The sequence below is a fragment of the Daktulosphaira vitifoliae genome, unplaced genomic scaffold, assembly GCF_025091365.1.
Source record: "Daktulosphaira vitifoliae isolate Bord-2020 unplaced genomic scaffold, ASM2509136v1 Scaffold_1, whole genome shotgun sequence".
NCBI lineage: Eukaryota > Metazoa > Arthropoda > Insecta > Hemiptera > Phylloxeridae > Daktulosphaira > Daktulosphaira vitifoliae.
In genome coordinates this window covers 43,852,959-43,872,869 of record NW_026099572.1, presented here as the reverse complement: position 1 = coordinate 43,872,869, position 19,911 = coordinate 43,852,959, and the positions used below count along the sequence as shown (strand labels likewise).

The 19,911-nt window shown below is 41.7% G+C and overlaps 1 protein-coding gene across 2 annotated transcripts in view; it reads left to right on the top strand.

Moving 5' to 3' along the window:
- The first annotated feature begins 649 nt into the window (after positions 1-649).
- The window catches only part of LOC126906902 (zinc finger protein castor homolog 1), a 50,179-nt gene continuing 30,917 nt past the window's right edge, over positions 650-19,911 (top strand). For both annotated transcript variants that reach the window (XM_050687842.1, XM_050687833.1), the window contains exons 1-2: positions 650-1,230; positions 17,040-17,777. In XM_050687842.1, coding sequence (XP_050543799.1) covers positions 17,045-17,777 — 733 coding nt within the window. In that variant the 5' untranslated portion in view covers positions 650-1,230; positions 17,040-17,044. The remainder of the gene's footprint in view (positions 1,231-17,039; positions 17,778-19,911) is intronic.

The following is a 19,911-nucleotide window of genomic DNA, read 5'->3' as shown; positions in this document are numbered from 1 at the left end:
TCGGAGCGTACAATGTTTAAACGGAGTCCAGAAGCCGTTGACCTTCTAAATGATTGTACGTTCTTTTAATTACAACGCGTAAATGCACCCGAAAATATTTCTAGTACCGGATCAGTTTCGATAGGCAACCACATCTGCTACTACCGGCAGAGTGCAATAACAGAGTTTGATTGAATTTTTCCCGTGTCGGTCAATCCAGAGGCGTTTACAAAACCAGATGAAAATACGGTATTGTCGTAAAAAAATCTCCAACGACCCAACCCAATCAGATCCTCAACGGACGCGATGAATTTTCGCTAATAACGCGCTAACAAATTCGATTTGTGTAGTCCGACTTGTTGGAAATCCGTTAACGTCGTACACTGGTAATCCAGCGATGATCTGACGGAGTGATTTAACGTTAAAAAATAATAATAATAATAATATTGTAGAGTTAATTTAGGTGGGTTCGAATATATTTTTTTTTGGAGGGAACCGGCGAGACGTGTGGCCATTGGACTCGAAAATCCGTTCCCCTGCTCGCGCGAACGAGCCGCGCCCAGACGGCGGTCCGGCGACGGGAGGGCGGGCGGTCCGGGTCGGCCGATCGGGCGCCGTCGCCGCCGCTTCGGTGGGGATACGAAGGGTTTCCTGCTTTTCGAATTTTACATTTCAGTGTCACCTGGCCACCGCATTGGCACCGCCACCCGACACACACGAGAAACGCACCGCGGGATTACTCGTAGTCGTCGTCGTCGTCGTCGTCGTCGTTGCCGCCGTCGTAGCCAAATAAGTGCGAATAAAAAAATTATTATTAATAAAAAAACAGTGCGTAATAACGGCCAGTCTGCGGGACGACTGTCGAGAGGATTTTTACTCGTACACTTTCTGACACGGTTATCGTACGAAAAGATCAGTGCGAATTTTCCGACCGACCGAGCACAAATGTGCCGCTCTTTAAAAAGTTGAAAAATAACTAAATCTATGTAATTTACTCGCGTATGTTACAACACCTGTATTTATTGAAAATCTTGACATTTACGATCGATTTGATATATATTTTTTTTTGTTTGTTTTTTAATTTGTTATTTGTTTGTTAATTAACCATAGTATTCACGGTAAACGTGAATTTTCTAAATATTTAATTGTATTATACAGTTCATTATTTGTGCAACTGTCATCGTGGACCCGACCAGCGTATCCAGAGCGGCGTGTGTATATGTAACTGCACACCACACAAAAATTGCTATTGTAAGTAACGAATACAATTTAATAATCAAGTCTCACATATTTTATTAACTATTTCAACGGGCATATTATTAATAAATTTACACGAATGTTATCTACTTGACCGAGTGAGATTACCGGTCGCCGTTGTTGATAATAATCGTTAAGTTTTCTGTTAAGTCTCAACGTACCCCGTGCACGCGAACCATGATTTGAACTTCTCGGTAAAAAGAGCGATTATCTTCTAAAAGTTCAAAGTGTGTTTAAGAGATTAGCAAATTTGAATTGTTGAAAAAATACCATCCAACTTCCTATCAGGTGGAAAGCTTCGGGAAAAAAATACGATTGTTGTAGTGTGAGAATCGCAATTGTGTCTTTGATAAAATTAACATTAAAATAATTGCGGTCGTTGGCGCGTTGAGGAAATTTGTTGAAATTCGCGAAATCCGACCTTATCTCGCACGTAACGTTGTCGGACGTGAAGTGGCATCGGTGTAAAATTAAATGAAAAAAAAAATAATAATAAATAACCGATAAATTCGCGTTGGTCTGTTAAAAAATATGAATCCGAACAACACACGAAAAAAAAAAAAATTTAAGTAGACCAGGTGCGTCTATAGTTGACCTAAACGTGTAATTATCACGTCTCGTTATCTCTGAAACGTTCTTTTTAATAAAATAAAATAAAAAATGAAATAATTAAATACACATAAAAATACTGCTGATGTTCTCCGGTTACATGCGCTTATGAAATTATTGGATAAAAATTTTTCTTCCAACATATAATATTGTAGGCACATAAAAAAAATAAAAATCGCATAGGAAATGGAACGAATAAAATGAACGCGGTTAAAAAGGAATTAACGTCGCCACAGTTATTTGATTTTTTTTTTTCTGAATTCTTATTGTCGATTTTTTATTTCGATTTCGTAACGATCGCTGTGCTTACGGTCGCAGTTTTTATGCGTAGAATTTCAATTTTATTTGTTTTTTTTTTTGTTTCCGGAAAGAAGTCGCATTTTCGCACCTGTACACAGGAAATCGACCAAATATAAACACAATTACACTGAAATAATAAATATTATATTTCGACCTATTACCTGTGCTGAATATTTGTTAAAAATACAGTTTTTTTTCGTCGTCAACACTCGTTTGACGCTGAAAAACAAAAACCGAATCGAAAACGTTTTCATTTTTTTATTTCAAACATTCGTCGTGTACCCATAACATTATATTACCTCACACGCGCAACTCGAGAAAACACTAATTTAAGAAATACTAATTTTAAATCGCGTAATTTCTTGAACGGTTTTCGTTGAAAAATATTACTGAGCGTAGTCATCATGTGCCAGTTGCTATTAAAAAAAAAAAAAATAGAGTGACAAATTTCATTGCTCGCTCGAGCAAACTAATAAAAATCCGTTTATCAGCTTCGACACCCAACCGAACGGACATATAAAAGACACTGACGTTTGATTAAATAAGTCTAAAATTCGAGTACGTTCTCACTATTAAAACGACGGTATTACACTCCGCGTCCTTACTCTTATTAGACTCTAAACGTTCCTTTCGGCGCTTTCGGGTCTGCCCGACTGGTTGTCGGTAGGCGTATGGAATAAAAAACGACGTAGCCCGTGTTTAGGCGCAACAACTGCGGAGGATTTCGGATAAAACTGAAAATAATAATAGTTTTACTACCGCGGAAGGACACGGGAAACGGTTAATTTGGTTTTTTCGTGTTTACTCATATTTTTACACGTTTAAGGGTACACAGTGTTGCGATGCACCGGATATGGGCGCGGGTTTTTCTTCTTTACGACAGAGCTACTGTTTGTTCTTTCTGTGCCAGTGAACAAATAGTACATGTGTATCTGATAGAGCGCCGTGTGTCGCTGTGATCTGTACGCCGTTGCCCGAACATAACATTCCAGTAAAAAATTAGTATATACGCGTATTTGTTTTTACAGCGTTTTTACTCCCACCTACCGTGTCCGGATGACGTACAACCAAATAATAACATGAGATGAATTTTACAACCGATTACAAAATTTTACGCGAAACGCTTGAAAAACCAGATTTTTTTTTTTATTTCTACTCGGAATTTTTTGGCATTCGATGAACGTCCGTCATTGTGAACACACATGGCGCGTATTGTACAAAAATGATTTTGTCGTCATGTATTAATTGCCCAATAAACAGCTCAGTGTTGTCGACAGTTGTAATATTTTCAAAATAAAATAATTAAATCGTTGCGAGATTATCAACGGAGGCGTAGTAACATCGGCGTGACTGTGTGTGTGTGTGTGTGGTTTTTTCATTACCGGTAATCGGTGTTTTATTTGTTTTTATTTTATTCGCCGACATTCCCTGCAAGCAATATTAAGTGCATTTCAACTAAAGTCAGGACGTTAACGCCTCACGAGCTAATAAAGTTTTACATTTCACCGAAACTGGCTTTTTCGCATACAAGTCACTGTGGCGTATAACCTTTACATTAATGCACTGCCTGCGGCCGACCGTTCCCATGTTTTACTTAATTACGGATATGGTTTTTTAATGCGAAAATCATAACCCACAATAAGTGAGCGATCACTATGAAATAAAAATCAAACGGAATGATGAAACGCACGATGCAGATTTCCATTGGATATGAGTCAAAATATCAACGAACAATACATTTTTGAAATACGTAGGCGATGCAGCTAATAACCGACGACGGGGCAAACGAGTTGGGCGTTTATTTTAACCCTCGTAAAAAACTCAATTATTACATGTTTAATTTTATAGTTACCGAATGTTTTGTTATAATTCCACAAATTTACTGATTTTTTTTCCCGCTACAAATATGCGGAAATTAATAATTGCACGATAAAAAAAAAAAAAAAAACAATATTGTTTTACCCGAAAAATGCGTTTCGATAAAAGCTGAACGATTATATGAAAAACAAACATAGTGGAATCCAGTCGACCCACTTGAACGTGAGTGCGCCACTGGGAGTGCCTGCAGTGCATGTAATGACGACGGATATTTCTTGTAATAAAAATAAAAATCTATAAGCTATTAAAATGAATATATATATATATATTAATCAACTGTTATTTTTATTATTGTTGTGATTAACTCTCGAGCACCCGGATGGAAATAGGCCCGTGGCGATCGTAACAACCATCTAATGTGTTGGCCGATCGACTGTCTCGGCGTTACAGTCGAGACGGTTGGGTCTTTATCGGAACAGAGGAAAACTATTATTGCGTTAAGTCTTTACTGATCGCCGACATGCAACACACGACGCATTGCTACACTGTGGTCGGATAAAAAAATTAATATTGTACGTCGATACGAAAACAGCAATGTCTGTAATACGTTGGAAACGCCGAAAAAGCGGCCGAGAACAAACAAAGACATAATTCACGTGGCCGCCGTGTGCTGTTGGTATACAATATGGGAACCATAAACCTTTCCTTTTGGTAAAAAAAAAAAATCTCCTCCCGTGCAGTGTTTATAATATTATTATCTCTCGTTCGGGGTATGGGGGAATTATTATTATCATTTTTTTTAATTAATATGTATATAGATATATAGATATATATATATATATATTTTATCCTTTTATACGTACACTTGCGCGCACACGAGAGATTTCTGCCGACTGTGTTATTATTATAACATACGCACTCATACAAACCAAGAACCATATGGCTCTTAACCCTCTCCTCTTGTACCCGTCCCGTTCCTCAGCGTCACAATGGATATTTTCTGTTCTCTGGAGTTTCTTTATAAATACATACGGTTGACGTGCGATCACACATTATAATGAATGTTTTTTATTTTCACGCACACGCCGAGTTAGGCGACGCGGAGATGAAGTTTTTGCGGTCCGCGTGGTGTGTAATATTAATATAAAACAAAAAAACTGTAGAAATAATAAAAATACGAACGAAAGGATGGAAAATACGGCAATCCAGATGTCGACCGAGATGGTTGCCAAGGGGATAATGCCGTTCGTTTAAATTGTTTCTCTTGTACGACAATCTGGTTTTTTTATCCTCTAAGAAATCATCAGCGTTTGCACCGATTGTTCAGCGAACGACAACCTAATACAACGGATAACTCTATTAGAGACGGTAAAAAACATAATTGCGCCCCGGCAATTCGATATAGTCGCACAGGAAAAGGCGGCGCTACCTCTGCGATGGTTACGGCCGACGGGTTGCGCACACTTGTACGGTAACGAATAATTCACCGGAGAGTATCACACCGCAACGCCTGCGACGGCGTACTTGACGAGTGTGTTAACACATTAGCGTGCGCGTGAACACAACACGTACGGTGTTAATATGTGGACTTTCGGGTTGGGCGTACTGGCAAACCTGGACGGCAACGTTGTCCGCGATTGAACTGGCCGCTGCAGCGGACGACAACAAACGACGCATTCGAATGCATTATAATAATGCTCGGCTGTGTGCAGATTTTGCGGCGGCGGCGGCGTCGAGTGCACAGAACCGGTACACCGCAATCGGCAAATGCAGGCGGCCGATGTTCCGTGGAATGGGAGCAGTTCGGATTAGCATATTATACATGCACCGCTGTATTATCTTATGTACGAATTAATACTGTTTAGTTGCGTTGATTTTTTTATATTGTGTACGCAGAATAATCGCCGACGCATCGACTGGGTTAACAATATACACGCTGTTGTTTTATTATGTGCTTTCTATCTAAACGGATCGGGAAGAATAGAGAAAGAGGCTCAACTTAACGAAGGAAACGGCCGGCCGGCACGTCGATCGCATTGTTTTATGTAAAAAACGGTCGCCGATTGTTGTTATGGGAATTATTCTGCGACAGCAGTCACCGCCGTTTTATGTACCTATTGGGTCAATGATAATGAACGTTAAATAAACAGGCGTTGGAAAATTTGGCCGCAACGATAATTATTTACCGCGTCCCACTTGTTTTTTCGTTCTCAGAACGAAAAATATTAATTCCTCCAATCCCTGACCCTAACTCATTCCTAGTAAACGGTCGTCCAACGCCATAAAACAAAAAAACTTTTCGGATCAATACTGGAAAGCAGTTTAAACACACAACAAAGACTGCATCATTTCTTTTTTCCTTCCTCGACAGACGCGAATACATTACCGTCTGTAAAAAACCAATAACGCCGCCGCTCAGACTTTTTTACGACATTCGCCCGAACCGACCGGGCGCGCGTGTAAAAAAACACTTTTTTTTTTTTTTTTTTTTTACAAAATCTTGNNNNTTTTTTTTTTTTTTTATCGTCAAAATTACTCGCGACGACGGCCAAAAGTCGGTCGTTATAATTTTTATACCGTCGATTTGTGCAGAAAAAAAGTGACCCACATGTATAACGCGGTTGTACGTTTTATTTCTCTTTTTAGAAAACCCGTTTACTTTAATTTTGCGTTTTGCCATTATATTATTATTATTATTGAACGCTCCGTATAATAATAATAATACTACTAGAACATTATCATGCAGCGAGTTCGCCTCGTTTGACCAGCGTAAACTAGACCAGTTTTGAACGCGATCAAGATAATGTAAATCGACCAATACGACGGTGTATTGGAAGTGTATTCCGAGAGATTTCCATCAGCGTCTATGGTAAAATTTTTTTTTACAATTCATCGTAAAAACGTAACGCCTCGGGACCCGAAAATTATACCATGTCAATTTTTTAACGTGACGTATTTTTTTCGTTATATTTTTTCAAAGCGAATTCCATTGTTTCATTGATCATATTCTCCGCGCGCCGTTGTTGTTTTTTATGCAAACTTTGTGGTCGTACACCCGGCCGTCATGAGACGCAAACCGCTCATCAGTCAGCTCTTCAACGCCGGTGCTCTGGTTTGAACCAGTACGTGAACAGTTAAACCGCAAATATTCAAGTAAACTATCACTGCACAGAGACGTCTGATTTTTTTTATTCTTTTTCTATTCTTGTATTACACATTTTTTCTTCTAACGTTTTTTATTCGGTTTTTTTTTTTTTTTTTTTTTTCAAACGCTATGATTTCCACCTTTTGTCATAGTCCGCGCGCCATAAGTATTCACAAAAAGAGCAATTAACGTATAATTAATATTGTTTCCAGCTGAGAACCACTTGATCGACGCCGTCGTATAGGAGAACAAAAAGATTGTAAGGTTTTGTGTGTGATGTGATTATTATCTCTGTTCGGGTCTATTGTAAAAACGCCAAGAATACTGATCGTTTCGTATATACGTGTATATAAAATGTATATTATTATAAATATATATATATACGGATGAATGTATTGAAGTAAAAAAACAGCGACCGCGCCTGTAAAACGTGTTAATGGATATATATTATTATTATTTTTCCCTTCGTTGTCGTACCTATATAATAATGATCCAAAAAGGTTAACACTATGACGGCTGTTTTTTTTTTAAATATAATACGTATGCATTCACCTTTAAACGTACTCTCCAATGTTTTTATTATAAAGTATTTTTTGATTTTGACATATAGTCATAGTAGTTTTCAAGGATAAAAAACAACTGCGGCAGTTTCTAATACCGAATTTGGCTTATCACTTGAAAATACAAATATAGATCGATTTGCGAGTTGGCGACCTCCTCTATAATGACTATCTAGATTGGTAGTTTTTCAAAAAAAAAAACCTATTCATTGTAATTCGGTACAAAATTAAACGATTTCGCAAAACGTTGTGTCCATTAAAATTTGTTTATTTTTCGTCGTATCGACGTCATTATTCAGATCGTCTCCGAAGATCTCCATATGTTCATCAACCGTTTACTTAAAAAAAAAACACACACACGCGGAAAACACTCTACGCCTATGTACTGTCGGAGGTAAAAAGGTAAAAAAAAGTTATAAATCTTTCGACGGGCACCGCTACCGTCGTTTGCTGTCGTACGCGGTCGACACCACGTGGACGGTGACTACGGACGCAAACGGACCGTGAATGAACCGGTTCTCCCTATGGACGACCCGCCTCCGCTGCCCCTCGGCACGCGACCGTCGGCGGCGCACACTAACAAATAATAACACAATACCCTGGCGGGTCGCGGACGTCATCGTGTCGTTTTTGCTTATCTGTCGCGTGTGATCTCCAATCGGGAGACACGTCGGAGACTGCCGCGAGGTCGTTTACCACGAAAAGCAATAAAAACGCGTACCGTTCGTGACGACAGCCCCCGACCGGAGTGTAATTAATGTTAAATATTCGAGACCCAATTAAGAAATTGACGGACACCTCACTGCTTTATGTCGTCTGACGTAACGGCGCGATTCTTTAGATCTATTCGCACGTTGTGGTTGCGCATAATTGACCCCCGTACCCGATTGGATACTGTTAATCTTATGCCATTCGTTTCTATGAAATTATTAGGTCATTTAGGTACTCGCCCCATTATTCGTTCAACAGCTGTAAGTCTGCGTTATGATAAACCGCTGTACGCGACGGCAATGGTAATGTGAAACACGACAAGTGCTCTAGCGGATAATGCGAATTCCGCACGCAAAAGAAATAACAGCGAAATAATGCATTCTGTGCCGTTGTCGACTTTGGCCGGCGATCAAAAAACACATTCGACGAACGGCATTATTAACGTTTCAAATGCTTTATTGTAACATTACGTTTATGTAAAACGCATAAGGTGAAATTCGCAGTTTGAAAAAAAAAATCCAAGGCCGCGATAACGAGGTAAACAGATTAACAGATTTGCCAAAAAAAAAACCATAAAAATAAATAACACGGCAAATTGATAACACGCGCGGATGGTAATTATCTTGAAATTTTAAGCCGTCGGCTAACGAACCATTTTCTGAATTCCGTTGCTCACCCAACGACGAGTCGTTCACTCGATACACAACCGGTCCGGTCTCGTCACGATTTCTGGTGCGCGTGTAAGCCCAACGTCCGATTCTGAATTCAATTTCCGACCGATACCGTTGGAAAATAAAAAAGAGCGTTTTATTGTGGCAGTCGAACAAAAAGCTGTCGAGTGTCGCAACCGGCGTATTCCTTTTACCGCGAGGATTTGCACCAGCTCCACCGCAGTCCGGTTACAAAACAAAAAATATACACGAAACGTGTACCCGCGATCGGTTCCCGCGGGTTTTTTTTTTTTCAAAAGATACGCATAATATATTTTTTATACAAAAATAGAGTCGGATGCTGCGCCGCATTCATTATGACAGATTACACGAAAATATTGTAAATACCCGACAAAAGAATCGTGCATTTACATATTCACCGAATGAGCTACACACACACACACACACTCTTTGGTTTGTATTAAATAAATCTTATTAACATAACAAACGTGTTACATCCTTTCACTTTTGATAGTAACACACAAAACGGCCGCGAATCACACGAAACAAATTCATTAAGTACAATATAAAAAATACATATATTATAATATACGTTATGGCGCAGCGCCGTGAGTTATAATCCCAAGAATAAGATACTCGCGGGCGTCTTCTTCCCGTGGCCGGTGCAACGACTCGTCGCGCGTTTATCAATGAAAACGTTATGAACGTGTTCGCTCTCCATATTTCACCACGTAATCCATCACGTCCTCTGCTTCGATGCGCTTTCGTGTCGGCAAACGGGTCTGTTTTACGCGAGATCCTGAGAATTCGGCAAACGCCACAGTCCGACTACTCAGCCCCGCCGGGGCCTGAAACCGGATGGCTGTAACTACCGTGTGGATAATTACCATCTCCGCTCCGCACAATTGTGATTTTTTCGATATTCGCTCGGAACGGATTTTCTCTTGTCATTTTTGCGTTCGTTTCACTTTGCCAGTGCTCGTGTTTGGCAACCGTACCGACATAGTAGTGAGGCGCGCGGACCGCCCAAAGGCCTGTGACGATATTCCGACCTCGTTCCGCATCGAACAGAAGAACCGGCCGAAAAAAGTCGTACGGTCGGACGTCGCAAGTGCATGTAGAAAGGCGGCATCCGATAGGAAATCCCACGAGGGCATTGACAAACGTGATCCGGGCGACACGGGCAAGGATTAAAATGCGGGGAGATGACCATTGCACATCGTGTACGGTGATCGATAAAACGATGTGTTGGGAAAAATTGATGGCAGAGGAGCGCGTTAAACAAAAGGAAACTTAAAACGGGTTCGTGATTTCAAAATGGCGGTGGTCGACTTATGCAAATATTAATAACGGACTATGGGAACTGTGTACGTGTATACATTTATCGGGAAAAACGAGAGAACGTAAGGGTTACCGACAAACAAACACAATAGCAATAATAAAATACAGAAAGGGGTATTTTTTTTTTTTTAATACTCTTTGATAACTCGTTACTAGGGGTACTCGGTACCTACTGATGTCCGCGTGTGTGTGTGTATGTGTTTGCATATGAATAGAAGTTGAATTTTTTTTTTAATTCTTCCCTACTGTATTAAATAGAAAGGGAACGGCCGCCGCCGTCGTAAACACTAATATTCGACGTGAGTCATTATTTTTAATGAAAAATAGTCTATAAAGCCCGGTGCCGTTTTTCGGATGTGAAAACATCACATGTAGATGTTAATAAATGTGAGTCACTGTAAAGACGCGGAGAACAATCGCGTTTTCTTCTGAAAACAGCGATGGTCTGCCAAAAAAATAAAACCAACTAAACTCGGTTCTTTTTACGAAATTCGTTTTCTGTACAAACGTGATGTATTGCGTCGCTTCGACGAATATCCTTGAACGGTTAAATAGATTCCGTTTGTGTACAAAAAAATGAGTGTGTGACGTCTAGAAAGGAGTTGCCGCGGCAGTGGGTTTATCTGCGATTCACCGCTACGGCTAACTAACGTCCGTACCCATCGCGTTACTGGCTCGTTAATCATATTTTAATTAAAAAATATAAAAAGACCGAGAATATCAACGGAAGGTCTACTCGTTTTGTACACAACCGTCGGATTTGTTGCAGGGAGCTGCAGTGTCTGTGTAATATGCGCTTTTACAGACGATATTATTATTATTATTAAGACTGTCTGACTGCTTGGCTCGGTTATTTAATTTTTTTTCGGGATCATTTATCATTTCGTACGAGATAGCCGGCAGACACACTCGTTGGCCGTATTTATTTTTTTCCTTCTACTCCGCTCCCGCCGAGCCGATCATAATTATTTCGGTTTTTCGACAAAAACAAAGATTTATTATTGTTCTTTTTCGTCGATGCACACAAAGACACGCGTTTTAATTACACGCGCGATTGTAATATAATGTAATTATAATTTAAAATTTGGTCGACGCAACTCGAACGTTTAAAGTGAAATCATTTACGCAGCGTGGGCGTTTTTTTTCCATGAAAATGTCGCGGGCCAAACAAACGAATGTACCCAACACCGTCGGACGTCGTGTACTTAGCCAAATAACCCACACACGCCCATTCCGCGAACAATGGTCGCGATTTTTTAGCGTGCGTGCAAAACAATGCAAACAATAAAGTGGCTTCGCGGGCGATCCACAGAACTAGTCGGTCGCAGTTTGTACGCCGCACAGGTAAGCCGAGGCGCGTGGGCGTCTAATTTCTTACGACACGCGCGTCAATATCGCCGTTTGGAGTGTTCGGCGAACGAGTCCCACGCGCAACACGTTGACGGATTTTCGGGCGAAATCGTCAACAACGTGCCATCGACGTGTCAAAGTGAGAGGATTAACGTACCGACCGACTACAATAGAACGGCAGCTAAGTCATTGTGATGGAATCGAACGGCGACCAGAAGACTTTGTGTACGTACCACGGCGTAACCAATCGGCGGCCGCGTTTGGTTGGCTGGCGCCTACACCGGCCGATATTACCCGTGGAAACTACACGGCTCCGTTGTCTCGTATTATTATTTTTTATTGTGCTCGTTTTTTGTTATTTTATACATGTCGACGTCCACTTCGTGTACCGCCGTTAACGTCTCCGATAAATTATTAATCAATACGATAATAATATTAACATACGCAGTGTTCCCCGCTGACGTTTGCCGTTCACACGACTTGTACTCGCACCACTTCTGTGCTGTCGCATGTGCGTAAAACTGTCCGCGTGCATACAATCCTGTCTCGCGCCCACGCCGCGCGTTTGTCGTGTTCGCAATATTAATACGCGGACGTTGCTCGGCCGACGACGACAACAACTCTGACATTACAACGATAATGTACACCATTCTGTCGGGACAACATATCTCGTGTGCCTCGTACACTTTATTATGGCCGCGTTTGTCAACACCTATACGTACGCTACACATTCAAACGCAGTATGCCTTTAGTCGCAGCGTTGTATTCCACGCGGTCGAGTACTACACGCGTCGTGTACTTGCCATCGACTTTCAAAATGAAATTCACCACGCGACTTAAAAGCTGACAACGTGTCGCCGCCCCCTCGGCTTGTACAGTCATTCATTACAAATGTGCAAAACTCGACTCCACCGGGGCACCGACACGTTGCGTTATTAAATATGACATTTAAAATATTCACTTCTGGAGAGAGTCGGCCGCTGAATAAATCAGAAAGTCGGTTTGCCATTACGAATCATGTCGCAATGACAACGATCAATAAGATTTCTGCATACATTACGTTCGAACAATGCGTTCATCTCTCGCGTGTATCGTCTCCCTTTTTTTTTTAGCAATTAATGAACGTTGCCGATACTCACACGCACTGCACAGTGCAGAGCACCTGGCCGCGCGAGACAGCTGTTTTTTACTTTGCTCGGAAGAACTGCTTCGGCGGCCGTGCGAATTACATTTTTACCCTTTTTGTATATATCAGGAATCGTCATTAGTATTTTTATGTCGTCGTTTCCAAACGACTCCATTAAAAATTCTATACAAAACGTTTCGTATTTCACACGGTCGATAATATAAGTTGTTTATTAAAAATGTGTAATTTAAAACATTTAACGGACGAGCAAAGCACACACACACACCTGTTAAGTACACGATCGGAAACAATATAAAATTATAGGTGTGTGTATTTTTTTTTATGTGTACTCGCGTTGTATTCGTAAAATACCATACAGCCAATGTCTTCGTATCGGTAGCCAGGTGTCAGCGTTTTTCGTTTTAATATTCGTGTATTTATTTATTATTATTATTACTTTTTTTTAGTTGTTTCCGGCAACCCGATTTTATTATTCGAGTGCAAAAAGGTTACCTGCAGTGTGAAACCCAACTCCCATTGTTTTTACGAATAATTTACAAACCCGAATTATATTACAAAAGTCATACGTTTGTCCGCAGTTGGTTTTATTACAACATGTTAATATTAAAACAATATATCGACCGGCAATTCGTACACATAATATGCGGCCGTCATTAACCCGACCGGCTGCCACTCGAAACACCCTATTTATATGTTTTTTAGCATAAATATTACACGTTTCCTATTTTGCATCTGTTGGCTTTCATATTATTATTATTATTAGCGCGCTGAGTCGCATTGTTATTATTATTATTTTATCGATCCGCAAAAACGGCCGTCCCCCTCGATCATCGACATATTATAATGTCGGACCGCCACCGAGGGGTAATCGACCCAAAACACTGCAGCCCCGGTACGACAACAATATCGTGTGGATGNAAAGCTGACAACGTGTCGCCGCCCCCTCGGCTTGTACAGTCATTCATTACAAATGTGCAAAACTCGACTCCACCGGGGCACCGACACGTTGCGTTATTAAATATGACATTTAAAATATTCACTTCTGGAGAGAGTCGGCCGCTGAATAAATCAGAAAGTCGGTTTGCCATTACGAATCATGTCGCAATGACAACGATCAATAAGATTTCTGCATACATTACGTTCGAACAATGCGTTCATCTCTCGCGTGTATCGTCTCCCTTTTTTTTTTAGCAATTAATGAACGTTGCCGATACTCACACGCACTGCACAGTGCAGAGCACCTGGCCGCGCGAGACAGCTGTTTTTTACTTTGCTCGGAAGAACTGCTTCGGCGGCCGTGCGAATTACATTTTTACCCTTTTTGTATATATCAGGAATCGTCATTAGTATTTTTATGTCGTCGTTTCCAAACGACTCCATTAAAAATTCTATACAAAACGTTTCGTATTTCACACGGTCGATAATATAAGTTGTTTATTAAAAATGTGTAATTTAAAACATTTAACGGACGAGCAAAGCACACACACACACCTGTTAAGTACACGATCGGAAACAATATAAAATTATAGGTGTGTGTATTTTTTTTTATGTGTACTCGCGTTGTATTCGTAAAATACCATACAGCCAATGTCTTCGTATCGGTAGCCAGGTGTCAGCGTTTTTCGTTTTAATATTCGTGTATTTATTTATTATTATTATTACTTTTTTTTAGTTGTTTCCGGCAACCCGATTTTATTATTCGAGTGCAAAAAGGTTACCTGCAGTGTGAAACCCAACTCCCATTGTTTTTACGAATAATTTACAAACCCGAATTATATTACAAAAGTCATACGTTTGTCCGCAGTTGGTTTTATTACAACATGTTAATATTAAAACAATATATCGACCGGCAATTCGTACACATAATATGCGGCCGTCATTAACCCGACCGGCTGCCACTCGAAACACCCTATTTATATGTTTTTTAGCATAAATATTACACGTTTCCTATTTTGCATCTGTTGGCTTTCATATTATTATTATTATTAGCGCGCTGAGTCGCATTGTTATTATTATTATTTTATCGATCCGCAAAAACGGCCGTCCCCCTCGATCATCGACATATTATAATGTCGGACCGCCACCGAGGGGTAATCGACCCAAAACACTGCAGCCCCGGTACGACAACAATATCGTGTGGATGCGGTTCATCGATCTAATGGGCCATTTTTTTGCCGTGTATTATTTACACCGTTGCCGGGGGATGACACGGTTAAGTAGCTCGTGTGCGACTAATGACTCACCTGACCGTCCGATCAACAAATCGATAACAGTTTCCGCACAGCGCGTAAAAATTCAGCGCACTCTCCACGATTAGTTCCTCGGAGGATCCTTGAATTTTTCTGCGCAGCTTTCTCTGCCGCTCCACCGTCCAGACCTTGAAAAAATCTCTTTGTATACCTTAGGCCGTGTTTTAGAAATCAATTGTACGTTTTTTTCACTAATTCGTAAAGGTTTTTATTAATCTCTCCCGCGAACACATTCCGTTACATGGAACGTTTCGAGAATATTAATTACCGCGGCCGCTGTCGTGTATCAGGTCCTGTTTTCGTCTTATTTGGCGTGTTCCAGTTTGCCGATCGAAGGAAATCATTGCCCCGAGAGTGTTTTTTACGACCTACACGAATCTATCATATTCTTCATCAGTCGTTGATGGTCCGATATTTTTTCAAAACCGATTGTTGTCCAGTGTTATTCGATTCCAACCCAACCGCGCGCTTTAAACAATTTACCATTTCGAAATGGGTTTTCCCAAAAAATTTCCCAAACGCGTAACGCCCGTTAGTTTTTTAGCGTCCGTTCGCATTGGCTAATGACTCGCGACGTGAACGCGGCTCCTGAAGCAAAACGACTTTGTTGTCCACTGGACGTCGTACAATTAATTGCATTGCGAAAAATTCTCCCACGACCTGCCGATACACTTTTATCATAAAGCAGTTATGAGACAGCGGCGGCGGACCAATTATTTTATTCTTTTATAGTACGCGCTGTCGACGGCCAGTAGTGGCGACAGGACGTCGTGAACACGTTGTTGACGGCGTTAACGCCGCGATGGATGTCGCCCGCCGCGGCCGGTGAATAGGACACCGATGCCCGGAAGCTGAGTTGCTGTACGACGTGTATTTAATAACGACGCGATACGCGTATAAAAGAATATTCTATTGCCACTGCCATTATTAATACTGCCGTCACTGTTTCCACACCGCCACTATTACTGTTTTCGTAGGCACCCAAACGTGTATTGCTGCGCCCGTGTATTATGGAGCGCAGAGGCGCCGGCACATACACTGCGGCCGGCTCCATACACACTCGATGATTTCGATTCGATGGACGTGATGGCTATTGTTTACCTATTTGTATTATTGTTACACTCACACCGATGTGTGTCATTGTATGCGTACGACGCGGTCGCTGCCGCCACTCTGGACGGTACATTCGCCTCCCGAGAGTTATCTCCAGTGACGCATTCTTTTTGCGCCGTCTGCGCTTGGTCAAAACGACCACACGTCAGTCGGTTACTCAAATGTGCGTTTAGCTCCGGTGAATTAGCGACGCCCCCCGAAGGCTTATCGGACACTATAAAACATAATTGCAATCGCTAATAACAACGTGAGCTGGTCGTGAACAGAGTGCGCACGTTTGGGACGAATTTCAAGAAACCCGTAAAAAAAATGATTTTTTGCCGTTACCCAAAGTGAATTTGAGGTACGGCGATTTGCAACACGTCCATTAATCTCACACATTACAGTACATATATTGTGCATCGATGTGCCGTTTGTATAATTATAAATCGATTTACGGTCACACGTAAATGCGTGTTGTTCTATTTGAGTGTTTCCGATTCCATTAACTGAGGTTGTAAAGCGCTTGGGAACTAAACGAGATTTTGTTTGTGTGTGCGGTCGATAAGTTGATATTTTCAGTAAATTTCGATTATACACTTTATAATTTTATATGCCCGAGTAAATAATGTAACGGCTCATCGCGTGACTGCCAGTTAGCTGAGCAATAGTAGTTAACACACATTATAAAATAACAATATTATTAGATTTTTATCAAACTAACGAATCCACTGGTCTTGAAATAAAATAACGCTAATATAACGTGTTGCCTAACGGTCGTAGAATAATGTTGTGTTTTTTTTTTTTCAGGTTGAATGGTGACAATGGCTGACACGGGATTGTTGGCTGCACCGGCGGCAGCCCGACACGCCGCGGGTAAGATGCAAACTCCCCCGGACTCGGTATACTCGTCGGCCGCCGAAGACACCGACTCCGATCCCGATGACCATACCAAAGAACAGCCTGTGTGCTTAGCTCGGGCAAAGAACAGCGGCGCGGTAGGTGCCGCCATTCATCATCACCACCACAACAACAACAACAGCATCAACAACAACAACAACAACAGCACCCGTAACAAGCGCAAGAATTTCCAACCGCGTAACATCAGCTATTCCCAAGACGCTGACGACGATGAAACGGCCGCTCGTGCGGGCGACAACGGCCACGAACGATCCGGGACGACCTTGACAACCGGCAGCGTAACGGCGTCCGCCGCGGTACTGGACTTGAGCGCGTGCGCCGGATCGACCCTGGCCAAGAGGCCTCGTGTTGACGACGGTTCCGCGCCGATGGATCTCACGTGTGCCGTCTCCACGCCACCTCCGCCACCGCTGTTGCTGGCGGCCTCGTTGCCGGACAGGCACCGATTCTCGATGGCCGGTGCCTTCCATTCCACTCCATTGTCCGGCCACCATCAACCTCACGACGAGTCCGAACTCAAAGAATACGCTCAGAATACAGTCCGGGAACTGTTGGAAATCTACGGACTCAACACTGACGTGGCCGACGCCATCACCAATAACGTGCCCATGGTCAACTTCTCCACCGGTAAGTCGTTCGTGTTTTACCCGTGTTATCAGTGTTATCACTCCGTCGACGGACAGTGTGCGCATTACGTTAGCACATGGAACGGTTCGCGATATTTACCGTACCGTCGGTCCGAAACAAAATGTATGCGCACCTAACCGGATCTGTCGGGTGTAATAATTGCAACCGCGAATTCAATTACGGCGGCAAAACCCGTTTTTCAAAGCTGCTGGAGTTTTGATTGAAAATCATAAATACACTATGATTATAGTAATTAAAACTGGCCTCTGGGCCAATTTCGTGTTAAATATTATGGGTACGGCTAACATGCGAAAAATCAGTAAAAAAATCAACCTGGGCCAATTACGTCGGTCGTGAAAACAATATCGGTTGCCCGTCTCAGAATCCTATGAAATAATACGGACAATAATTTTTTATATTTTTTGAGTAATTTGTTTCTTTGGGTTATTTCCCCGACAACCGCGAACTCGTTCACACACACACACACACACACACACACATCATCATCATCATCATCATCATCGAATACACAAATACACTACACGCCCGGAGACGTGGCACCTGTAAATTTTTTTTAAGAATGTGTCGACTCACCTCGGCAATCATTATATCCAACTCTTGGCGCGGTCGTGGGAACGATTAATCAAATCCTCTACCTCATACTCGACTTGAATACGGAGATTTTTTACTTTTCCTGCAGACGGTAATGCGCGCATAATTAACGCGAGGTAATTCTCGGCGCGTCCGCTATTGTGTAAAGGGCCAAAGAGGCTAAACCATCAAATTTCAAACGGGTGGAAAAGTAAAAAATAAAATCGTAATAATAAAAACATTTTTTTAAACGTCTGGAGTATAATTGTTATCGGTTTTTTTCGTCTGCGCATAAGGAAGGGGGTGCATTTCTTTGGCTGCCACGTTTACATGTACAAACACATAGCTAATGTACGTTTTATTGGTCATTAAAGATTCGCAGAACGGCTTGCGGCGATGACGAGACGAGGAACGCGGGCGAGCGATAGACGGAGTTTTTAACGGAAAAAAAATAAATAAAACGCAGGCCAACAGAGACTTTATTTTAATGAAAAATAAAATAGGATGGTTACACATACTTGCATTTATATGTATAGGGTTGTAAAAACCGTCTGTCTTTTAGGAGACGGCGCGGCCTCGTTCATTCTTCGTTTTTTTTCTTTTCGCAATTTTTATGGTCATAATAATCTTTTTTTAGGCCTCTCCGATACAAATCGCGTATGCTAACATCTGCAATAAATTATGGCCGATGTGTTGTTGGTCTTAAAAAAAAAAAAAAGAGAAACGGCGGTGATAGCACTGCAGCAACGGGTACTCGAGCGGATAGAGTCGGGAAAGGGGAGAAAAATTTGCGGCAAAAACCATCTCGAGAACGACCGTATTGCCGCCCCCCCCCAGTCTTTTTTCGTTGCAGCAGAACTTTTACGATACCGCCTTAACTGTCCTAGACGGACGTTTTCCTATTACACATTCCGGGGTGCGTTTTATTGACTATATTTTCTTGCACGCTTTCCTTGTTTTTTTGCCCCCACACGATCGGTTTTAATTGTTCGTAAGATTATTCGACTCCCAGTGCGACCGTTTTGTTTCGCTGCCGACTTTATCGCCCATTGTCATACGAATAAAGACGATCGTATAAAAAACACTAGATGTAAATGACACCGTGTTCGGGTCCAGTGTCGAGGAGGTAAATACCGCGACGGAAACTACTCGAGTTTATGATTAATTCAAGATTTAGATTTTCAAGTGGACTGCGCACCGTGTCAGTTGAATTTGTCCCAACGGGCGGACGAGGGTCAAGTCAGCAGGGAGACGGGGAGGTGGTGTCCTTGTTCAAGTATTTCGCAATCGCATTGCTGCAGTTTGACTGCATCGGAGACCTAAACGGCCGCGGTGCAAATTGTACGTAATAGGATTTCTGCGTGTAGACGATGACGTCTTGTACGGTTTCGTCAGTGCGGTTGTTTTTTTATAATTTTATTTGCACGTCCGTCTACACTAACCCTTCGTCTTTGTTTGGACACATTATTTTTTCGCTCTAAGGCTTCCCGTGAAACCTTTTCTCTCGGCAAAAAGCGCACAACTCAGTCACCCCCCCCCCCCC